Raw genomic sequence first — 22,058 nt, forward strand, 5'->3', positions numbered from 1 at the left:
AATAAAAATATGGGAATTGAATCCATCATATCAAAAATTTTGGCTTTGAACATTGGAAGATCAAATCTATGTTTGTGTAGAGTGCTCTGAAGAGAAAAAACGTATGGTACCTTTCTTCATATCTGCCTCCTTTTGCTATAACTTAGCCAAGCATTCTTGTCAAGCCTATATCACAGGACAAGTGAGTGCTATGAACAGTCAACCAACCGTCATCCACGGATTGCAGCTGGTCGATGCCTTGTTTCCAGCTGCGACAGCTGCAGGCGACTCGAACTCCCCAAGTCATGGGCATGCAGAAATGGCCCTCGGTGTCACACATGATACACCGTGCCCACCTCGATGAGCGAAGAGTGCGGGATGCCCAGTGACACTGCTGAGCTCCGGGAATTGCGTCGGAGGAACCCATACACACCATCGATCGCAAGCTTCTTGAGGAATGGCGACGACTCGTGGGCGAAAACATGAGTGTGGCCCATCATGTATGAAACGCCGGCCTCCCGCTCCTCCATTAGTTCCCACACCTCGTGGCTCATCTCCTCCTCTGCTGCTGCTTCGACCCCCTTGAATTGCACCCTCTTCGGGCCACCGTCGGCTCCTCCGGGAGCACCCACGACCAGAGTGCAGGGCTCGCTGATCACCAACATCGCGCCGCTGGTCGACGAGCCTCGACCACCTTCCTGCTGAAGGAACTGCGCAACCCTAAGGAGCAGCTGGTTCTCGAGCTCGTAGCTCTCCAGGCGCCCATCCTTGTACCCGTACCTGACGATGCATCGGAAGAGGCCGGATTCTGGCGGCCCGACCCTTCCGATCAAGAAGCGTTCGCCGAGTGGAACTTTCGGTACTGTCAGTGTCTGCAGGCACAGGAATATGAGAACTCGGTGGAAGGCAGGGAAGTTGGTGACGAAGTGAGCAAACATGGGCGGGACGCCGTTCGTAACATTGGAGTAGACAAGACAGACGCCGGGGACTCGGACAAGGCCAAGGCTCGGGCTGACGCTGAGGAGCCGATCGAGGCTGACCTTGTTCTGCAGCTCAAATTCCCGCTTCTTGACAGTACCGTAGTGCCACGTGAACATAACCATAAGGATGATCAGAGAGATGAGAAGGGGAAGCCAACCTCCATGGTAAACCTTGGCAATGCTGGCAGATAAGTAGAGGCTCTCCAAGGATCCAAAGGTCACGGTGAAGAGGAGTGCCACAAAGACGGATCGCCTCCACACGGTAGTGATGATGAGGAACATCAAGCATGACGTCACTAGCATGACTGTGATCACAGCTAGACCTGAGAGATGGAAGAGAAAAAGAATTCATGGATCATGTACCGCAACCAAGCATTATACCAGAATGGGGGTAGGAAGAAGAGCACGCACCATAAGCATTTCCGATCATGTAAGCGTCTCTGAAACCAATGGTGACCATGAGACACGACAGCATCAAAAGCCAGTTCACCTCTGGTATGTATATTTGGCCATGGATGTGGCTTGAGGTGTGTATGATCCTAACGCGTGGAAAACACCCCAAAGCTCTACATTGGCTGATGATGGAGAATGTTGCTGAAATAATTGCCTGACTCCCAACAACTGTGGCCAATGTAGCAATGACAAACACTGGCCAAAACACACCTTCTGAATTGGGGAAGAACACAAAGCCTTAGGAAGAATACAAGTAACATTGCTAGAGAACAATGGAAAAAAAACTGGGGCTAAAAATGACAGCTAAAATAATCAACAGAGCAATGTGTTGAACTTGCATTTCGACAAATTTTGTCAGAATTATTAAGTCTCATTAAATGGTGAAGACGACGTAAGTTCATATACCTGGGAGGGCTTTAAAGAAGCTTTGTTGGAGATCCTCTGTGTGCTTGGACAGGTAGGCAGCCTCGCCCATGTATGCCGCAACCAAGCAGGGATATACTACCGCCGTAAATGCTATCTGCCATGGCAGCAAATTATATATAGATGAAACTTAGTATGTGCTCCAACTTACGTTTGAGGAAAAATAGATCTTGATCAGAGAATTATGCAAAGAACAGTTTGAAGTATATGAAGGTAGAACAAACAGAACTGCAGACCATAAAAGATACATCGTCAAGCGACTAGACTGTACAGATGTCATGGAATGTATGCCTAAGTTACATCAAAAATCTACACAAACTTAAAGACTCTGCAATTGATTTGCAGTGCTGTTGGGGAGAGATGCCAATTCTATGCACCCAAGGATTATCTATGAATAGCTAAAACTATTAGTGTAGTTACAACTATGATTCATATAATAAATAATATTCTAATTCCTAAATCCTCAAGAAGCATGCTGAAGGCCAAATAATTACTGTGCAACCAGTGACTAGGATTCAAAAACTGATACTAGTGATTCCACTTCATGTTAAAGCAAGTTAACATCAGATGAATCTCAAAGTAGAAATAGAATTAGAATTTTGAGAAAAAGAATAATATTATACCCTTTCCAACTTAGCAAGCAAAAAGCAACTGCCAATTTTTTGTCTCAAAATATAATAATAGTCTCAGAGGATAACGACAAAAAATGTGCATATGCTCACAGCACGTCAGAAGCCCAAACCTGGAAAATCCTCCACTTCCCAGGTAGGCCACAATTGGATCAAATTGCAAATGGAAATTTCATACATTTTGAATACAAAAATGAGAAGCAATGGTTCACAATTTTGGGTCTTTCAATCGCAAATGCAATTGAAATATTCCTAGAATAGCCTTTGCCTCAACTGCAAATTTGAAGCACAGGTATAAGCAACACCATCTTGGGCTGTAAGGTTGCCTGCAATTAGAAATACTCATAACCAGAACTGCCAAAAGATTGCATTATTGCATCCACAAATCCAGTTTTGTCATTTGACTGCCTGCATTTACAACACAATTTGCAGTTCTTTTTATTTCTGTGTTTGCTATTGCATAATCGTTCACTCTACATGGGCATTAGAGGGATGGTGGCAATCAAGAAGGATGGTCATAGAACAGCTAAGAAACATGATAAAAGAAAGGAGATGGGAAGGTTAATTGTGGCAGGAGTGACAAGAGAAAATTTAGCTTTTCTTTGTTTGCAGCATTTCAACTACAATTATCAACATATCAACAATCTCTTCTACACACAAGTGGTGTTCAAACTACAACAAAGATTGATGTCGTCAAGAAAAAAAGAACATGATCAGAATTGTTCTTGTTCAAAATAAAACAATTCTCAAAACTTCCCAATAAAACAAAAGAGATCACTAGTCCAACATGAAAGACATTAGCAACACACCCCTAATTTACCAAAGAAAACTGAGATCTACTTGATAGTCATAACTTTCAATCATCATTATAATGGCCACTAACAATGTTGTCACTGAAAAGGGATCTTACCCTGATCGAAAGATTCGAGAAGTGCCCTAGGTCAGCAAACATAGCCTCGGCTCCTGAAAAAACCACACCAGTTATTAGCCAAAAGGAATTCAAATAATTGATGATAAATTCAGATGATATTCCCAAAGTAACAAACCTGTAATGCAAAGGACAAGACCTCCAAGTGAACTCCATCCATCTTTTCCAGCTTTCTTAAAAAAGTAATATATATAATGTGGCGACAGGGCACGAACAACACCAGGGTTCCAAATAATTGTGTTGTAGATTCCAATACTACTTATGCAGACAAGCCAAGATATCAAGATTGGAGCAAACAGGAAGCCCACACGATGAGTTCCATAGTGTTGGAGACCAAAAAGGCCCACTAAGATGATACAGGAAATCAAAACAGTGTAATCTGCATGGATAAGAATAATCCAATTACATATAACTCTTGGCAGATAGCGATGTAATTAAATATCAATATGTACTATATGACTTTATAGATTTATATGCTTGAATAGGCTATTAAACGAGTGGTGGGCATAGTCCCACGTTCAGAAGTACACATCTTCAACAAATTAGCAAAAAAAGAAAAATAAACCTTAGCTTAAAAAGAAGATAGCTTGTCGTTTGTCAAGTGATTTGCGTATATGCACATGTGAGAGGGAGAAAGAGAGATGCTTACTTTCATGCAACTCAGGAGCCTTAATTCTGAGTCCAGAAACTGCCGAGACAACTAGAAAAGTAGAAAAAGGAGAAAAAGTCAGTTGAAGCATGGAGAGAAAAGTTCCACCAACTCTATACAATTGTGTAACTCAGCAAATAATCAATCAGCCACTACAATTTCACCTGATTATCAAACAAACAAGTTTTCCTAATGAAAACAAAACTAAAAACCATTAAACAATTTGCTTCACAGCCTCAAAAAAATATAATTGCTTCACAAGAAAAAGACCAGAATTCACAACTCGAACCTTAAATACATGTTGATTTATGCCTTCTTAACCACACAAGAAAGTCTAAACAGTTTCTTTAGATTATCTTACCACTCTAAGAGCTTAAGACCTATTTTTCTGCAAAAGGCATATTGGAAGTTCACACTCCTATTTAATTTATATTTAGAAACTTACATAAAGAACAATCATTTTCAGATTTCAACTTATTTCTTAAAAACATTATTTTTCAAGCATTTTTTACCTGACATAGTAGGGGTCAAAACACCATCACCGATAACCATGCTTGTCCCTAATAGCACAAAAAGCAGCAGCACTAGTCGTGAAGTCTGACTCTTCTCAATAAACTTCTTTATCAACAAACTAGTCCTAGTTTCCTCACGGTGTGGTTCCATCTTGTAAGCAGTTAAGTGCTCATGAGGTGTGCTCAAGAGTCCCATCTTTGAGTTCCGGCACATTAGTGAGTATAAGGCAAAGGTCCCACCTGTAGAAATTGTTCCCATATAAGTGAAGGAAAAACGGAGTACAATAAACGCAGTTAGGAACTACAAAAGCACCTTCCCCATTGTCATCTGCTCCCAAAACGAAGATGATGTACTTGAATAGAGCGATGAGAGTGAGAGTCCAGAAAACCAGAGAGAGGACTCCAAAGATCTCAACATCTTCCTCGTGAAGACGCAGCTTTCCCGAAAAGGTGCTCTTGTAGACATAAATGGGTGAGATGCACAAATCGCCATACACCACACCAAAGCTCTGGTAGGCCAACAAAAGGGTGGTCCTATATGCTTTCTGTAAACAGCAACCAATGAATGACTTTCATCAAACGTTGCCATTGAAAAGGAGAAACTTTTGCGACAAAAAGGTCATTAAGGAGCAGGAAAACTGTAAAGGAAAAAAATGACCAAAACAATAAAACCTCACAAAAAGAATAGTCCCGAAGATGATAAAACACATAAAGAGCTCAGACACCAAAGTTACATTAACGAAATCACAGAAGAACTAAAGGTTCATGCCTCTACTCTGGCAGAAAAATCACATCAACATTAAGTCCACGATTCGAATTATAGTGTTAGAAAAAGAGAACGGTAGAATTTACAGAGGATATAAGAACACGAAATGGAAAAGCTAAATATTGATTTCATTTTCATCCTTCAAAAAGGAAACTTATTTCGAGAGCAAAACAAATTGATTTTGTACTAAAAAACTACATCACAAATGAAAGAGGGAAAAGAAAAATAGAACTTTTTGAAGTGGTTAAGTTCTACACTCGACGTCCACATTCAAGAGATCAAAGAAAAATAGGTGTGTCGATTTCTATCAACCAGAGTTTCAGTGCTCGAAGCGAAATAGATAGAGGAACATGTCTCCAGACCTAACCAATCCAAACAATTATGAAGAAGAAAACGCCACGCCTAACCAAAATTCCGAATTCTCGCATGCACTCCCAAAAGAAATCGCAAGAAGGGGGAAATAGAACAGAAAAAAAGATGAGGAGAGGAAGGGGGGCAGGAGGAGGAGAGCGCTGCTCACCGAAGGCCGGCTCTCCGAGGCTGGAGATCGGGACTCCAAATCCATCGCCCCGAAACCCCTTCAACCCTCGCCCCGCCGCCGCTCCCACTCCACCTCTTCCTCTGCCTCACTCCGACTCCCAGTCCGAGCACGGAATCTCTCAAAGCCCACCAAAATCAATCCTCTCTTCGATCCAAGAAACCGAGGAGGAAGACTCGATCGGGGATGAAGCGGAAACCGAGATCAGGAGGAGAAGCGGCGATGGAGCAGTTGAGGAGGAGGAGGAGGAGAAAGCGAAAACGTGTCCTTCTTCGAGGGGAGGAAGTAAGTTGAAAAGAGGAGGCGAGGAGCGCCAAAACGTTTCGGCCTCCGCAGGACGTGCGAGTTTTCCGCCTTACGCTGCTATATATCTCGCGTGAGTTGGGTCTCTCTGTTTACCCTTCTCTCACATTTAACGTCCCCTCCCATTAATATTCTCATTTATTATGTCAATGTAAATCCATTTTTATGTTTTTTTTTCTTTTTTGCGAGAAATTAATTTACAATGTGCAATTGTGCATATTAATCAACCCTATTTGGTCTCTGGAATCATTTTTAAATGGTACCCACTTCACCATCATTTTTTTTTTGGATGAATTCTTAGAAAAACATCTCATTGTTTTTGGGGAAGTGTCTCTTATTTTTAGAATTTTTAATAATATTTATTTTTTTTTACCTAATACTTAGAACTTCCTACCCAATTATAGTATTTTTTGGTACTACCAAAAAAATATTATACTTATTGTTTTAATTGCTTAAGATTTCAGCAATTAAAACTCACTTAGATACCTAAAATTCTTATCGATAAATAGTTTAGGAGTTACGAATAAGAAAGTTGTTTTCTTCTTCACCATAAGAATATTTTTGGCTGATTTGTTTTCTTGGATTTATTAGAAAAGGAGAATTCCTCAAGGCACTCGAACCTTATCGAATCATTTGTAGACGAGTATTTGGTGCAGACTGCACAAGCCGGCCATACAAAGATTAATCTCGACAGTAAAGCAACTGTTGCTGATGAGTTCTGAAGTCAGGATGACGATACAAAACTTGGTCACCGTCGAACTGCCGGACTTGTGTTCCTCGTGCATGGAAACTGTGCAGCGAAGTTGAAGTGCCTACAAAACGAGAGGCAGGAGACGGAACAACGAGGACTTCTCAGGCGCTTAATGCCTCGAGCTCTTAGTTTCCGCTGATACATGTACGCATTCGTCGCCAGCTGATAACGAGAGCTGATGTGATGGATGCTCAGATGCTGGAAAGCAAGACAAGCTTAGGAACTCTCCCTCTCTCTCTCTCTCTCTCTCACTATCTTAGCGACTCGTTCTTCCAACATCACTTTCCGCATGACTACAGCAACTACAGCAACTACGAATAATCGTTTGGTACTCTTCTGTCCTTCCTTCTGCCACTTTTTTCCGACCCAATGGATTGTCTCTTTATGATATCAAAGTCATTACATTTATTCTTCTTTCTTTTTTTTATATATTATATTATATATATATATATATATATAAAGAAAAGATATTGTTCCACATGCATCTTATGTTCTTATTTTATTCGGAAGTTGAACATGCAATTGCCGTATACTCAAAGGAGGATGATTCACTAAAACATCTTAAATCATCAATGGAGATCGAAATAGGATGATTAACTTCAACTTAATATGTCAGATCTTATAAAATTTTAATATGATATCATAGTCAAATAGATATCATATTTGTGATTCGATTGATTACGCTATGGTTTGATTCGATGGCCACTTCTTTTTGTGTGGTGAAGAAACTTTTCGATTGATTACGCTAATAGATCTCTGATAGAGAGGAAAATTTCTGTCCTTATGATTTGAATTAATAAAGATATATAATAATAATACATCATGTGGATGAGTGAATCATATGGACAAGATTAAATCCTCGAGAATAAACCAAAAATATCTGTTTGGTAGTATAAGAACATGATTTCATGATGTCTTTATCTATATCTATAGGCGTTGGACTTTGCCAGCTCTTTATCAATTCCAAGCCCTAAGAATAGACCTAAGTTGATTTTGCCCTGTCTGTGGAAAGGATAAGATGGTGAGTAATAGCGCCATCTTACTGTAAACAGGCAAATGACATTAATTCCATCGTTTTCATGACAAATCTAGAAAATTGAACTCCCTCACATCTACAAGAACATTTGTATTCTCATATCAGAATCCTTTCTTCCAGATTTGTGATGCATGTATGATTCTCAAACAAATCGATGAAATAATACTTGTGATAACATTTGGTGATGGACGACTTTGTTTCTAAGTATCTTGATGAAAAATTTTAATGACAACTTAGATCTGTCGATAAATTTAACTAAATAAAAAGGGTGATGAATCTGAGACTAATACTTGAATTTGTCTCCAAATTTAACTAAATAAAAAGGATGATGAATCTAATCTGTCACTAAATGAAAAGGGTGACGAATCTGAAAAGATGATGAATCTGTCGATAATAATTTTCTCTACGATCTCTCCATTTTACGTCAAAACAAAATTTTTAATAACATAAAATTTCACATCCATATTAAAAATCTCACAATCACAAAGTCTATTATATCGTTTTGTCTAATATTAAAGTTCATACAATCACAAAATCCACGCCACAATGAAAACAAAAATAGTACATTGCACCGTAAGATCAAAAAGATATACACTTCTTCAGCATTCTCTTTTGCATTTCTTTTTTTTCATTTCTTAGCACTCTCTTCTACATCCTAAAAGTGCCGCCTAAAAACAACATCAAAATTATAGATGAAATCAATGGAGCAGTGGATGACTGAGGATTCATACCATTCTGGATTAGATAGACAAAGTTTTGAATAACTAACATGGTATTTCAAATGCAAACGCTGAACCAAAAAGTGAAGAGAATTGACTAGAAGTCCCATATGGCATCACGAATTGCTGCAAAAGAAAAAAACAATTAGAGAACATAGATGCCAAAGGATTTAGATGGGTCATTACAAAATGACAAAAAGCATTCCTAGCTACATCGTCATACATATACAGTACTTTCACGGATTTGCTATTAACTAAGGAAACACAAGAATTTGGAATGTTAAATGAAGGCAGGGTATACGACCACGACTATGGATCTTTCCTAATGTAACTCGATAAAGGGCCAGCAAATTGTATATATGCAAGACAAGAGACCACAAAAATGGATCTTTCCTCATTTAGCTCAACAAAGGACCATCGGTGATTCAACTCTGTAATTAGCTTAGTGCAGGGAAGAGGTCACTGAATATTCACATATGCAGAATACTTGACAGTCTTAAAAAAATTCAAGTTGTCATATGTTCCCATTGGCTATGGATGCTGCAAACAAAAAATATTTTTTTAATAAAAAAACTCTGCTCTGAAAGAAGCTATTCATATTCTAATTTAATTCAAAAAGAAAAAAAAACATCTTTCTTAATTGTGAAAAATCATAAATGAAGAATGGATATTGGCAAAAATTTTCCAAGGTGCTAGACACTAAAAGTTACAACTGATACCTTTACTTGAAGACTTGGGTAGATTATTAGTCAATGTGCCAGATTTAGTGTCCGGCAGCCATCATACAACATAAATACAGGCAAAATACACAAACACGTGTCCTGGCCCCTGGCATGCATGGAGACAGAGACACTTTGCTACCTAAGATGTGCCAACATGAGTACGACATGGTATTGAATGAACGAGTTTCTTGAATGACAACATAGTTTAGGACATTGGAGTGCAAGAAATGGTGATGAAAAAATTTCTTTTCAAAAAGGAGAAGACGACATGTTTAAATCGCTTAACATAATGAGTTATAGGAAACTGATAAGTGAATGCAAAGAGCAGGTGGAACACACGCACCTGAAGATCATTACAAGCATATATTTTTTTGAATGTTTGGGATTCTAATTAAGACTACCATGTAGAGTCTAGAGATCAAGTTTCTCTAAAATTTACCGAATCCCTAAAATCATAGCTTCTAAAATAAGCAGCACCACGGAATTAAGAATAAAAAACTGAACATGATCTGAATTTATAGTAAAATAGATAATATATCACACTAAAATTGTGCCCTATTGTTCTTCCCTAGTGTAAAGACAAAAAGTAACATACCTAATGTAGTTGGTGATCGCCTCTTCTTCATCCCTTTTATTATCTTCTATTAAGCTTCACAAATCAGCAACGGACCATCATGCCACAGCTTCTCTCTCACAAGAAACGGAAATTAAGAAGACAACACGAGGCATCGCTCTGCGGTCGGTCCCGTGTGGCCAGACATATACAAACTCGTGCCTCGACCAGCGCATTCGTGTCGATCCCGACCGGGGATCGTACCTCGCGATTAGGGCAGTTCTTGGCGTACTTATTCCAATCGCAGGAGAGAGTCTCGCGGTCGCGGGCAGGGAGGAGGAGGGTGGAGGCGGGCGAGTTCGTTAGTGGCGGAAGCGAAGACATCGGCGTGGGGAGGAAGACGCCGGAATTAGGTTTAGGTTTCACCCACGGATGAGATTTGGGTCTCGCGGTGCTGTGCTCCACTCCAGATTGCAATCGACGGTCTAGATCGTATATCTATTTAAATTTGTTAAATATTTAAATCTAAAAATTAATATATTATACAATAAATACTAGTGATAATGTACGTTTTGCCAATAATAATTGTTTGTGTTAATAATAACAATAACATCCGTCAATGAAATTCCCATTTATAATAATCATAACTTGTCCTCGTAAAATCCAAAATTTTTTTACAACATTAGGGGCTAACTTATGATATTTTCCAAGTGGGTAACGGCACATTTATGATGCTTTTGCATTATGTTTTGGGAGAAATATTTAAGTGGTGCTGTTGATTTTTGATATATCTCTTGATGATATTCTCCGAAAGAAGTTGATATGCGGCACTCGCCTCTCCTCGGGAAGGGTCATCTTAATCTTAACAATTCAATCGGCTAATGATACTTTGATCAACGATTCCACCAGCTTAGGATGTGGGGTCGACTTGCCCATGTCTCGAGGGTTCATAAGTGGTATCTTAGGTAGATCTATTTTTGGTAGGGAGATCACGATCAACTCCTTTGGATTTCTTCTCAGCTCTATAAAGCCAAGAACTTCATCGTCATGTGATAAGTTGATACCACCACCCTCAGTCTATTCAGTGTGATTTAACTTATGATCATGTTATACACCGGTTACATATCCACTATCATAAATTTAGTTAATACTGTTTTGAAATAAGATTCATCTTCGAATATGACATACAGGTTCACAGCCCCGAGAGGCAAGTAGAGTTGTCGACGAACCCTATTAACGAAGAAGTCATTGGGGGAAGGTCGTTAATTGGTAGTATTAGTTTTTTAAATGTATCAAAGTAGATGATATCAGCAGAGCTACCTACGTCAATCATGACCATATTCATCCAAGTGTTAATTATCCTCACTAAGATTACTAAGACATTTTCATAGTCTGAGTCAAGGTACTCTGCCCCTTCCTATTTGAAAGTTATTTACAGGTTGCCTTTTATCCTTGGGCGCTTTTCAATGATAGTTCGGGTATAAGCTTTACGACCGAGAAAGTTTCTTCCCCGAGACAGGTTCACCAATGATGACATCAATCTACCTCTCTACTAACCCTTGAGGTTAGGGTAAGGGTTCTCGATACTTTTGAATGAACCGTCAAAAAATGTCCTCAATGTAGGAGCTCTTTAATCTGTTCTTTCAAGTCACAACAATCTTCAGTATCATAGTTATAATTTTGATGGAACCAATAATACTTGGATTTGTCTCTTTTTGTCAATTGGGTCTTCATTGTATGAGGGTCTTATAAGAGTCTATTCTTTTTTATCTCAAGGAAAATTTTAGTTCTTGTCATATTTAAGGGGGTTAGCTTAGATCTCAGGCTCAAGCCGTTCATTTCTTCTTCGTCAAGATGACCTCTAGGTTGGGGTTGATTATGGCTGCTCCTACTTTGGGCTCTTATATGGCTCCTCACACTTGCCCAAGTCTATTGCCTCAGTGGCAATGTATTAATTAACTATTTGAAGTATCTCGAGTATACTCACGGGTAGTCTCTCTATCAATGATAAAAAAAGACGAGAGGGCCTGAGCCACATTATGAACATCTATCTACTAACCCTTAAATTTTATTTGTGAATCGAGTGATAATGTCTGCAAGTGTTTTTTCCTCCCACTACTTGAGTTTGAGTGTTGCTACTAAAGATTGAGAGTGTATGTTCCTAAGGAAGTAAAGTTTGAACTCCCCCGCTAGTTAAGCGAAAGAGTAGATGGAAAATGACTTCCGTCAAACGTACCATTCTCGTGTTATGCCTATTTACATGATCGAGAAGGTATAATATATTAGGGTATTCGATGTGTCATTTAGCAACATATGAGCATAAAAAGCTAGAATGTGCTATATCGAATTAACATTACTATCAAACATCTTCAAGGCCAAGAAATGGACGCTCATTAGAATCGATTTCTCTTAGATTTTTTGGGAGAATAACTATTGATGAGAGGTGGGGTCGACCATTACTTCCCCTTTTGATTGTTGGAGTTTTTGTCATATCTCTTCTAAATATTGATTCATCTACCATAGTTGGATCCGCATGGAGTCCTTTGTTGAGTATGTTGACTGGGCTTTGGATTTAGGTAGGATAAACTAAGGATGGTGCGGTCAATAGAATTCAATGGTCAAGGATCAAAGTGCCATCTCGGTTGATGGTTCGATAGGGCTTGGATACTCTTGGGATGTCGACATCATATCGGATCAAAGATTCTCATCGAGTACCAATGGCGGTGGGGCTAAGGATTGCGGGTGAGTTAGTGGTAACACATATTGGGCCAACTAAGGTAAAAGCAGAGTGATGACTTGTATCATGTCTATTAGCATTTGCACTTGATTAGTGAGATTTAAGAACACCTTAGTGGAGGTGAGTATGTGGCTCAGAACCGTCCCTAGGGATGAGAGACCTAGGTCATTAAATAGGCACTAGTATCTCATCGATATCTGCATCAAGGTACATGCATCAATGTGTGAAAACGATGATTGTTTCTCCCCAAGTGAAAGTATTATAGGTCGGGAGCAAAGTCTTTACACTCGAGCATTCATTGAGAAAATCAGTGAATAAACGCTCCTGCGACATTAGGCCCTCCTTCTAATACCAAAAATATTATGGAAAGATGACGTTGATATCTTGGTTACCTAATGTCGTTTTGACTTATATGTACACGGTTGTTTAAGGTACCTCCGAGATAGAAATATCGAGTTCTCGAGATGCCACCTATATGAAGATCGAGGTCAAGAGAGATTTCTTGACTCAGCCCCTCTAATGCCTAAGTTAGTAACTCAGGGAAAGTAAGTGTGGTGATTAGTAATTAAAAGTGATCCTCCTAGCAACTACACTAATAATGAGCCTTTATACATGATAGTAAATACACATAATATTTTGTAAAATATTCTACGAGCAGATAACCCTCAATCACCTCCAAGAATATCCACTTAATTTTTTTATTCATGTAGTTAATAAGAGTAAAAATAATATATAATTATTTACTTTAGACTTTTGTCCACATAAATCGATAACAAGTAATTTCTATCTCATTATGGTAGCCTAGATATCACAAGGAATATTAATTGACCAATGATATTTCTTTTATCACATATATTCCATTTCATCTCTTCCTTTTAAGTCACATATGATGTGCACATCTTTGAAATATAATAATGAATCATAAAAATGTTTGAAAATGATTATGCCTTATTAATTTATTAAACTTTAATGATTATTTTAAATAATTTGATTTCACATTAATAATAGTACACATAACTAAATCAACTTAAGTCTTTTTTCTTACCTTTGATACGAAATTAAATTCGAAGGTATTACACAACCTCATCAAAAACCTATATGATCTAAAAGCATGGTGGGTGTTCTCCTATTCAAGTCTATTACTATGTCACCTACTTTGATACAAATAGTATATCTGACTTGTTAATTTATTAGATCTAAACCATCCATCTAAGATGCTTAAGCCGGAAACAATCATACTCTATCCATCATCAAAGTGATGTTGAGGCGTTACACATAATAAAACACTGTTTTCATATCAGGCTTATTCCACTTCTGGTCTATCACACAGACCACAGAAACTTCCTCGCTACTAATGAAACTATTTTCCACGAGCAAGTCGGCAACCACGAGAACTCTTCGACATGGAAGCCGTTCGATCATCGAAGAACACAGACCATACATTATGGCAAGTTAGTCTCTGCATGTCATCGTCTCTCTGATGATGGAAAACTGATGAAGACTTGTGCTTCTCCAAAGCTTCCGGGTCAACCTTGACAACCCACTCCTTTGGGCTTGGAAGCGTAAAGCATGACATGAGACTGTGATCGGACGTACAATTGCTTGACAAGTCCAAACGATGATTAGACGTGCATTTATCACCTTCATACGATTTGGAAGACGAAGAATAACGTTGTGCTTGAGAGCAATTATGGAGAAGATATTATGCTGATCGCAGCAGATTCATGAGCACATCACAGGTTTGACCTGACGATGGAAGGAGGACTTGTCTTCGTGGGCAAGTGATGTTTTCTTCCGTTTCGATGCCGTTTCAGGATACGGAAACCTCAACCTGTGTGTGGACTGTTCTTGACGTGGAATCGTCAGTGCGAGATATCTGGTAAAGAAGAAAATGAGCAACTGGTCAATGCCGTGGATATGGGGAGTTGCAGACCAGCAAGTTCGATTTGAGTTGGACCGACAGGGAAGATATGGTGATGGGAGTTGATACAGACATTAAATGAAGGCAAACATACAGCACGTCAAGATGAGACGAAGGTTGTGGTGGCGATGCAGTCGTCGAGAGGAAGCAGGCACATTGCTGCGCGGAAATGTCAACCTTGAGAAGTGACTTCTATCAGTAATCGACATTAAATGAGAAGATGAGATGAAGGTTGTGGTGCCGATGCAGTCGTCCGCAGGAAGAGAGAGGAAGCGGACGTATTGCGGCATGGAATATGTGATGACTTCTCTATCAGCAACAGATCATTTGGTTGTCACCTAACTCCATATCTTATTGACTCTAAAAGAAACATATAGCACACATGTGGTGAATATATACTATCTACATAGGTGTGTTTTTTGTTTAAGGAGAATGCATGTCATGAATATATAAAAATATATATAATGTTTTTCTATGCAAACAAAAATAGGATTAGCACTTAAATCTTTGCAAGCGATGTTATAATGTCCCAAATGCACTTCTCAATAATTGAGGATTAGAAATTACATCTAAGAATTTTTTAAGATGTCGACTAGCTTAAAAAAATTCTAGAATTAAATCTTATTTTTATCACTTATATTTATCATATATATTTTTTTTAGGATTTGATCTTAGGATTCTTCTATTGAAAGTCAATATTGACTTAGTGATGATTTATTTAGCAAAGAAGGGTAGAAAAAGAGAATAAATTAATGCATGTAATGTAAAGAAAAAAAAAACTAATTATATCAATACATAATTAAACCAGACATGATTTACTTAAATAATCTAACAAAAATATAAAGAGAAAATTCGCATCCTAATGTATGATGATCTAAACAAAATATTCCCCTATTCACACAAGTATGGAGGGACAATAAAATCTTTTTCTAGATAAGAAGAAAAAGTTGTTGATGAATTACTCAATCGATATCTTAAAAGGGTTAAAACTCTAATAAAAATTAAAGTAGATTATATAATAATATCGATAATATCAAAATTGGCCCAAATGGACATGGAAGCTCTCATAAAGTTTGCCATTTCAGCCCAAGAACTGATGGACAACATTTTATTTGTACGAGTGAAATCAACTCTACAAATTGGATTTGAGATAAAAATTTCATGCGAGGAGGATTGGATCATATGGATTATAAATTAGTATTATATCAATTAGAGATTAAAAGATAGTCAGATTTATTTATTAGTATTAACCCACAGCTTAATAAGTAGTTTGACTCAGATTTAAATATAAAAAAATAATGAGTAATTCTAATAATAAAACATGTATTTTATGAATAATAATAATAATAATAATAATAATAATAATAATAATAATAATAATAATGTACACACAGCTAAATGATTTGTTGGGAACAATAGATGGAATTGATCGCATCACACAAAGGGAATCTTCTTCTGCGATGAGACCAAAACTTGAGGTGGTTGGAATTGGTTGAATCGAGTTCGTACGATGCGATGAAGCATTAATAAATAATTAAGCCACATTCTTGACGAATGTGCCCCAATCGATACTCTATTCATTCCTATTCTAATTAATTGGTGTGGGTGGGAGATGACAGCGTGATCGAATGATTTTTGCCTAAACTCTTCAATTTTTTTTTGTTGTTTAAATATTTTGTATGTGTTAGGAGAATTCGTCGTCGACGTTCGAATCAACTCGATATTGTTTGAGCCTAAGAGCACAGAGCATTCAATATGACCTTGAGGGTATTCTTACGTGGCTCTGAAATGATTCTGGAGTGATTTCGAGATAGTTCTTGAGTGACTTCGATGTTCTTTTGGAGGTGTATGCTTCTTTCAAAAAAAAAAAAAAATGAATCTTTTGATATAACGTTGAGGGTTAACTTTTATACCTGACATAAGGAGGAGGCAAGCTTATAATTGATCCAACTTTCTCTTTTGACGTTTTACTTACGTAAACAATAAGGTGGAGATAAGCTCGAACGATCTCTCTTGTATTATTATCTATGGGTACGTAGGTAGAAGGTGACGAGGATCCTTTCCTTTCGTGTTAATCTCCACATGGCGACATATGTCAGATAATGATTGATGTTCCCTATCACTAGATAATAAATATACTCATATTTCTAGTTAACTATATTTAAATATTTATTTATATTTTACAATAATATACTTTTAGTTCTATCTTTATCTTTCACCTAATGATTTAAAAATTTCTAATTATAATATCTATTCATATCATTTTAAATATATCTCTCTTATTTTATTACGTATCAAAACTATATCTAATTATTCATGAATTAAAATATCATGACCAAGACAACCTATATGTATAAGTATATATATTAAAAATATTTCTAAGGTATAAAAATATTTGTTTATAGAAAATCTTTCATGATCTCGATCCGGTTCGATGGAATCGAATTTGACCAACTTTGACTATGGTTAAAAAAAAGAAGAACTCTTCTAATAGCAAAAGTTTATGGTACCATTTTTAATATATGATCCAATTAAGTAATTCTAATCATAAGGAAAATATATAGCACTAATTTCTACTACCCCCATTCACCAGATGTATCAACCAAGAATTATTGTTACTCGGTACAGTACTTAAAAAGTCGACAGAATAGGATTTGGAACCACAAGGCACTGAAGAGAGAGAGAGAGAGAGAGAGAGAGATAGAGAGAGCCACAAGGCTACAGGCCCATATCTCATAATATGATTGTCTGAGAAAAATTTCAAGAATTAAAAACTTAAGTAAAAAAGAGATGAAGAGGAATCCGAGTCCTGCCTCTAAGACATCAATGGAAGTATAAAAATAATGATGTGATGCATACGATCGATCATTTGATTGATGAGTGATTAGCTTGAATTCGATCGGAATATTAAGAGCTAATTTAAGTCGAAGGATCTTGATGCGATCTGTGAGACCCCAACACAACCACTGCATGATGGACTTGCCTTTAAAGGGGTAGTTCCCTCAACACAACCACTTCAACCCTTCACTCGGGGAAAAAGTTTCATCCATCGACACTGACGAAGGAGATCATATTGGTGAGCTATCTAAATCCGCTATAGAAGAGGAAGAAGTAGACTTAGAAAAGGAAGACATCTAAATCTTGGGTGTTCTTTGAAGGTTGAAGAGGCTGAAGTATCGAATGCTATAAGCATCTGAAGACTCTGATTTGCCTTAAAAGGATAGCTATTTATATGGCTCGAGTGATCCTTACACTAATCATCTTGCTTTTTTGATAAACAGACTATGTGGCGACATGCCATTGCACAAAGTCAAAACAGTGCAATCACAGCGATCTTCCTAATCCTCAATGATTTAAAAAAATCTCCACGTGATTGCATTATGATTTGTCATTTGGACATAGTGTCAAACCATTAATGCTAAGATCTAAGAGATTAGATTCTATCAAACCATTAATGCTCATTGGGGATTTGGATAAAAATAGAGCACACATACAAACACGTCTAAAGACTATTGAAAAAATTAAATGCACATATCAACGATGTAGTTAAAATGATCGAATATACATATCGATGATGCATAGATGAAACCATCGAATATACATATCGATGATGCATAACTGAAATAATCAAATGCGCATAACAACAATGTATAGCTAAAACAATCGAATATGTCTATCAATGATCCTTAGCCAAAATAATCGAATAGGAACATCAACGACGCCAAGCCAACTACCCAAGAAAGTTATTTATGGTGCTACCAAGGTGACCTAGATCATTTCTCAACTCACCCTCATCTCACTTGGGCGAATGTAGAAGCCGAGGAGCAAGTGATACATCAACGATGACCTGGATGACACCTTGGCACTGAATAGTTAACATGTGATCGACACATTGACTGCCCAAAGTCACATATACATGGTAAATGCCTTTGCACCATGCGTGCCACAGGCATTTGACGCACGATTGACTGCACAATGACACATGGATAGCACACCGACTATATGAGGCTATGTGAACTGCATGTGACCAATACCTCAACATAACATTCTAATGAGTCAAACCAATCAATTTGCATTCCAAATTCAGCGTCCCATGATACCAAGACCTCAATTAGGTTCGATAACAACTCATAATCGTGCCACCAATACTAGTCGATAATCTTGAGAGTAATAATCCTTAAGAGTCCACTATAAAAAGAGCTTCCGAGTTGAGTTGCATTCCCCATTTCTTACGAGCTCACTCCTAACAATCCGAATCCAACACTAATTTGATAGTCAAAAGGGCATTGGTGGATAATGCTCCCGACTTAATTTGACACAGATTCTTACATATTTAGAGTTAGACATGCTTTATTTAGACAGAACTTGACATATGAGTAGTGCGGGGAAGAAGAATATGGATTGGCTCCGACTTCGTTTCAAGCTTGTCTCTTGTATCACGAAAAGAGAATCTTCTTCTACGATGAGACCAAAACTTGAGCTGGTTGGATCTACCCAGCGTTGGTCGAGTGGAGTTTGTACAACGCGTGAAGCATTAATAATGAAGCCACATTCTTGCCAAACGGGGCCCCAATCAATACTCTATTCCTTCTTATTTTAATTGGTGTGGGCTCAAATTGTAGGGATGACAGCGTGATCGAATCATTTTTACCCAAACTCTCCACCTTTTTCGTGATCGAATCAATACTTCTAACTATTTAAAATCAACTACATGTACAAAGTCGAACTCATAATTAATACTATTTAAATATTTATTTAGAATTTATAATCTATAATAAATGCACTTGTAGGGTTTATTTATCTTTTACCATGCCATTTAATATTTTCTAATTATAATTTCATGACCTAGACAACCTATGTGAATATAAGTACCTATATTAATTATATTTTTAATGTATAAAAAGTTTTTATTTATAGGAAAATTCAATGGTCTCCTTGTAGAGATATCATCTTCCTAAGGTGAGGTCAAACTTATTAATGGTCAAGATTGACACTAAGATCCCATACTTAGATCCGGTTTGACCGAATCAAGTTTGACCAACTTTGATCATGGTAAAAGAAGCATCTTCGAACAACAAAAATCTTTTGGTACCAGCTTTATCTATGATCCAATCATCAAATAAATCTAATCATAAGAAAAATATATTGCTGTCGTAGCTACTACCCCAGTCACTGGATGTTATCGGTCAAGAATCACTATAACTAGACAGAATAGGATTTGGAACCATGATAGGAAACATCCAATATCCCTACCTCACAAGATACATGGTCATGAAATCTAGCGTATCTGTTTCTCCACAGCCTGCATGTGCATGGCCTGTGTTGATATGCAAGAGAGAGAGAGAGAGAGAGAGAGAGAGAGAGAGAGAGAGAGCCACAAACAACACTGCCCATCTCTCATAGATCTGATCTTGACAAAAATTACAAGATTTCTGATGCTTGTATCAGAAGTTTTATCTTGTCCTTCTTCATCTATCAATCTTTCATTCACAGAGAAAGAGTCACAACAGGAGGCAGCAAAGCCACGGTGACGAGGCCCCCATGTTGCCTCTCCAGTGCCCAAAGGAACGAGAAGGAAACATGTAGACTTGACCACAGGAAACAGCAGCAAAAGTAAATGGTGGTCACAATGAGCACTGCATCCCGTTCCAGAGAGCAATGGGATCGAGTGCATGGGCGCTGGCAATAATGGAGAAGAAGAAGAATGTGGTGGTCTGCCAAGTAAGGTGTGCAGAAGGGACAGGCTCTGGTCACGGATCGAACTGTGAACTTACTACCGGACAAGAGGGGGCGGAAAGCGAAGTCCTTCAACCTATAAAAGATTCTGCGAGTGCAGAGGACATGTCACGCGGGGAAGCAAGGCTTGTCCAGCGAAAGGTTTCATGCAGGTCACATATTGCAACATGCATGCAGTGCCAAACTGGTCTGTGAAACTGTGTGTGTGGGTACTCCTCATCTTCCAAGGGGGTATTCGCTTCCCTGATTCTGCAGGCAGTGCATACTTAGCAAGATCTTCGCTGAGGTACCTTATGGACTTCTGAGTCATCCTTGGATCTTAATTTGGATGGCCTCTCAATATCTGGAGAATGGTGACGGCATAAAGAAGCAGAAGAGAAGAGAGAGAGAGAGAGTATATTAATGGAAGGATGAAGATTGGTAGGAGAAGACTCTAAGATCCTGAATCCATCAAACACACTTCAAAATGAGTCGACTCTCATGTCATCACCCTTATCTCCAACTCCTCTACAATAAATATATCATTTACTTGCTCCTCCAATTTCAATTAACATAAACATGCTTTGTGTTTTCAGAGAGAGAGAGAGAGAGAATAGAATGATGGAGAAGAGAGGATTACCAGTATAGGTTTATTATTTAGTTGCCCCTCCAATTTCACTTCAGTACACATGTTGCGTGTGTATGAGAGAGAGAGAGAGAGAGGTGGGTCTTTGCATGGAGCTCAAGCTGTCCTCTCTGGTTGGAATTTACAGTACGTGCGTGAGAAACTAATCCAACTCAAAAGAGTTCGTACTTACACAGTACGCAACAGTAGGAGAATTCCATCTGCCGTAAGGAAGTCTTCGATTACACCACTTGTTGTAGGTAGTGGGTCTCAGCAACCCACCAACATTGTTTTGCCGTGAGGTAGTGGCAACAATGCCAACCAAACAGTCAACTACCAAAAAGTGATATATGATGCCAAAAAGATCCAACAAAAGGTTGGAAAGACTTTTTATTTCTAGACTTAGCTACAGAATCCAATGGCCTAATTACAGTTGAGAGAGCACCAAAAAGAAGAGAACGATAAGGACTAACAAACCTCGGAGAAGGAGATCAAAGGCTGCAATGGATCAAAGGCAATCTTTGAAACAAGGGAGGAATCTCAGAATACCGCTGCCCATCTCAGCTTTCTTGAGCTTTGTGTCATGTATTTGCACACTTGGTGTTGTCCTGAACACACATGACACACCAGGAATCGCATCTGGAGCACTAGAAGATGAGCACATAGGTTTGCACATGAAGGGGGTCTCACGAGGGATTTGAATGAATACCTGGCAACAAGAACACATGGCAATCATAGCCGTCTGAATCTGAGATGGTGTCACTCAAGTGGATGATTGAAAATGACAAGCAAGCATCAATGCCAGATGATGACAGGACCTTTACGGCCTCCTTTTCATGCAAATCTCTTGATGTTTGCGTGTGTGTGTGTGTTTAACCATGCATATTTCTATGTACTCTCCAACACCAAATGGAAACTATTGGATGCAGATGCTGACCAATCTCTGAGACAAGATGCCATCTGCCAGCTTCATGCATCAACATGCCAACCTTCGCTCAACATTTCAAGCTTATGAAGTCACCATCTACCTTTGCTTCAAGCTGAGAGGATCACACCATGGAGACTGTGCAGAGCCTGTTTAGATAAGCAACAAAACAATCAACCTCGAACGCTAATTTC

The 22,058-nt window shown here is 38.3% G+C and overlaps 1 protein-coding gene and 1 long non-coding RNA gene across 2 annotated transcripts; both read right to left on the reverse strand.

Moving 5' to 3' along the window:
• Positions 1 to 2: 2 nt before the first annotated feature.
• Positions 3 to 6,178, reverse strand: LOC135630359 (probable potassium transporter 13). The gene is made up of 9 exons (XM_065137693.1): positions 5,840 to 6,178; positions 4,867 to 5,098; positions 4,554 to 4,793; positions 4,042 to 4,092; positions 3,511 to 3,771; positions 3,375 to 3,427; positions 1,818 to 1,932; positions 1,371 to 1,625; positions 3 to 1,282 (listed from the first exon to the last, which is right to left on the reverse strand). Exons 1-9 carry the CDS (start codon positions 5,882 to 5,884, stop codon positions 312 to 314), a joined length of 2,223 nt encoding a protein of 740 aa, XP_064993765.1. The 5' UTR covers positions 5,885 to 6,178; the 3' UTR covers positions 3 to 311.
• Positions 6,179 to 8,421: 2,243 nt separating this feature from the next.
• LOC108952275 (uncharacterized) lies at positions 8,422 to 10,400 on the reverse strand. Its single transcript, XR_001976993.2, has 2 exons — positions 9,984 to 10,400; positions 8,422 to 8,792 (listed from the first exon to the last, which is right to left on the reverse strand). It is a non-coding gene; the product is annotated as an uncharacterized LOC108952275 (long non-coding RNA).
• Between the last annotated feature and the right edge of the window lie 11,658 nt (positions 10,401 to 22,058).

Source organism: Musa acuminata, chromosome BXJ1-3 (assembly GCF_036884655.1).
Source record: "Musa acuminata AAA Group cultivar baxijiao chromosome BXJ1-3, Cavendish_Baxijiao_AAA, whole genome shotgun sequence".
Classification (NCBI taxonomy): Eukaryota; Viridiplantae; Streptophyta; class Magnoliopsida; order Zingiberales; family Musaceae; genus Musa; species Musa acuminata.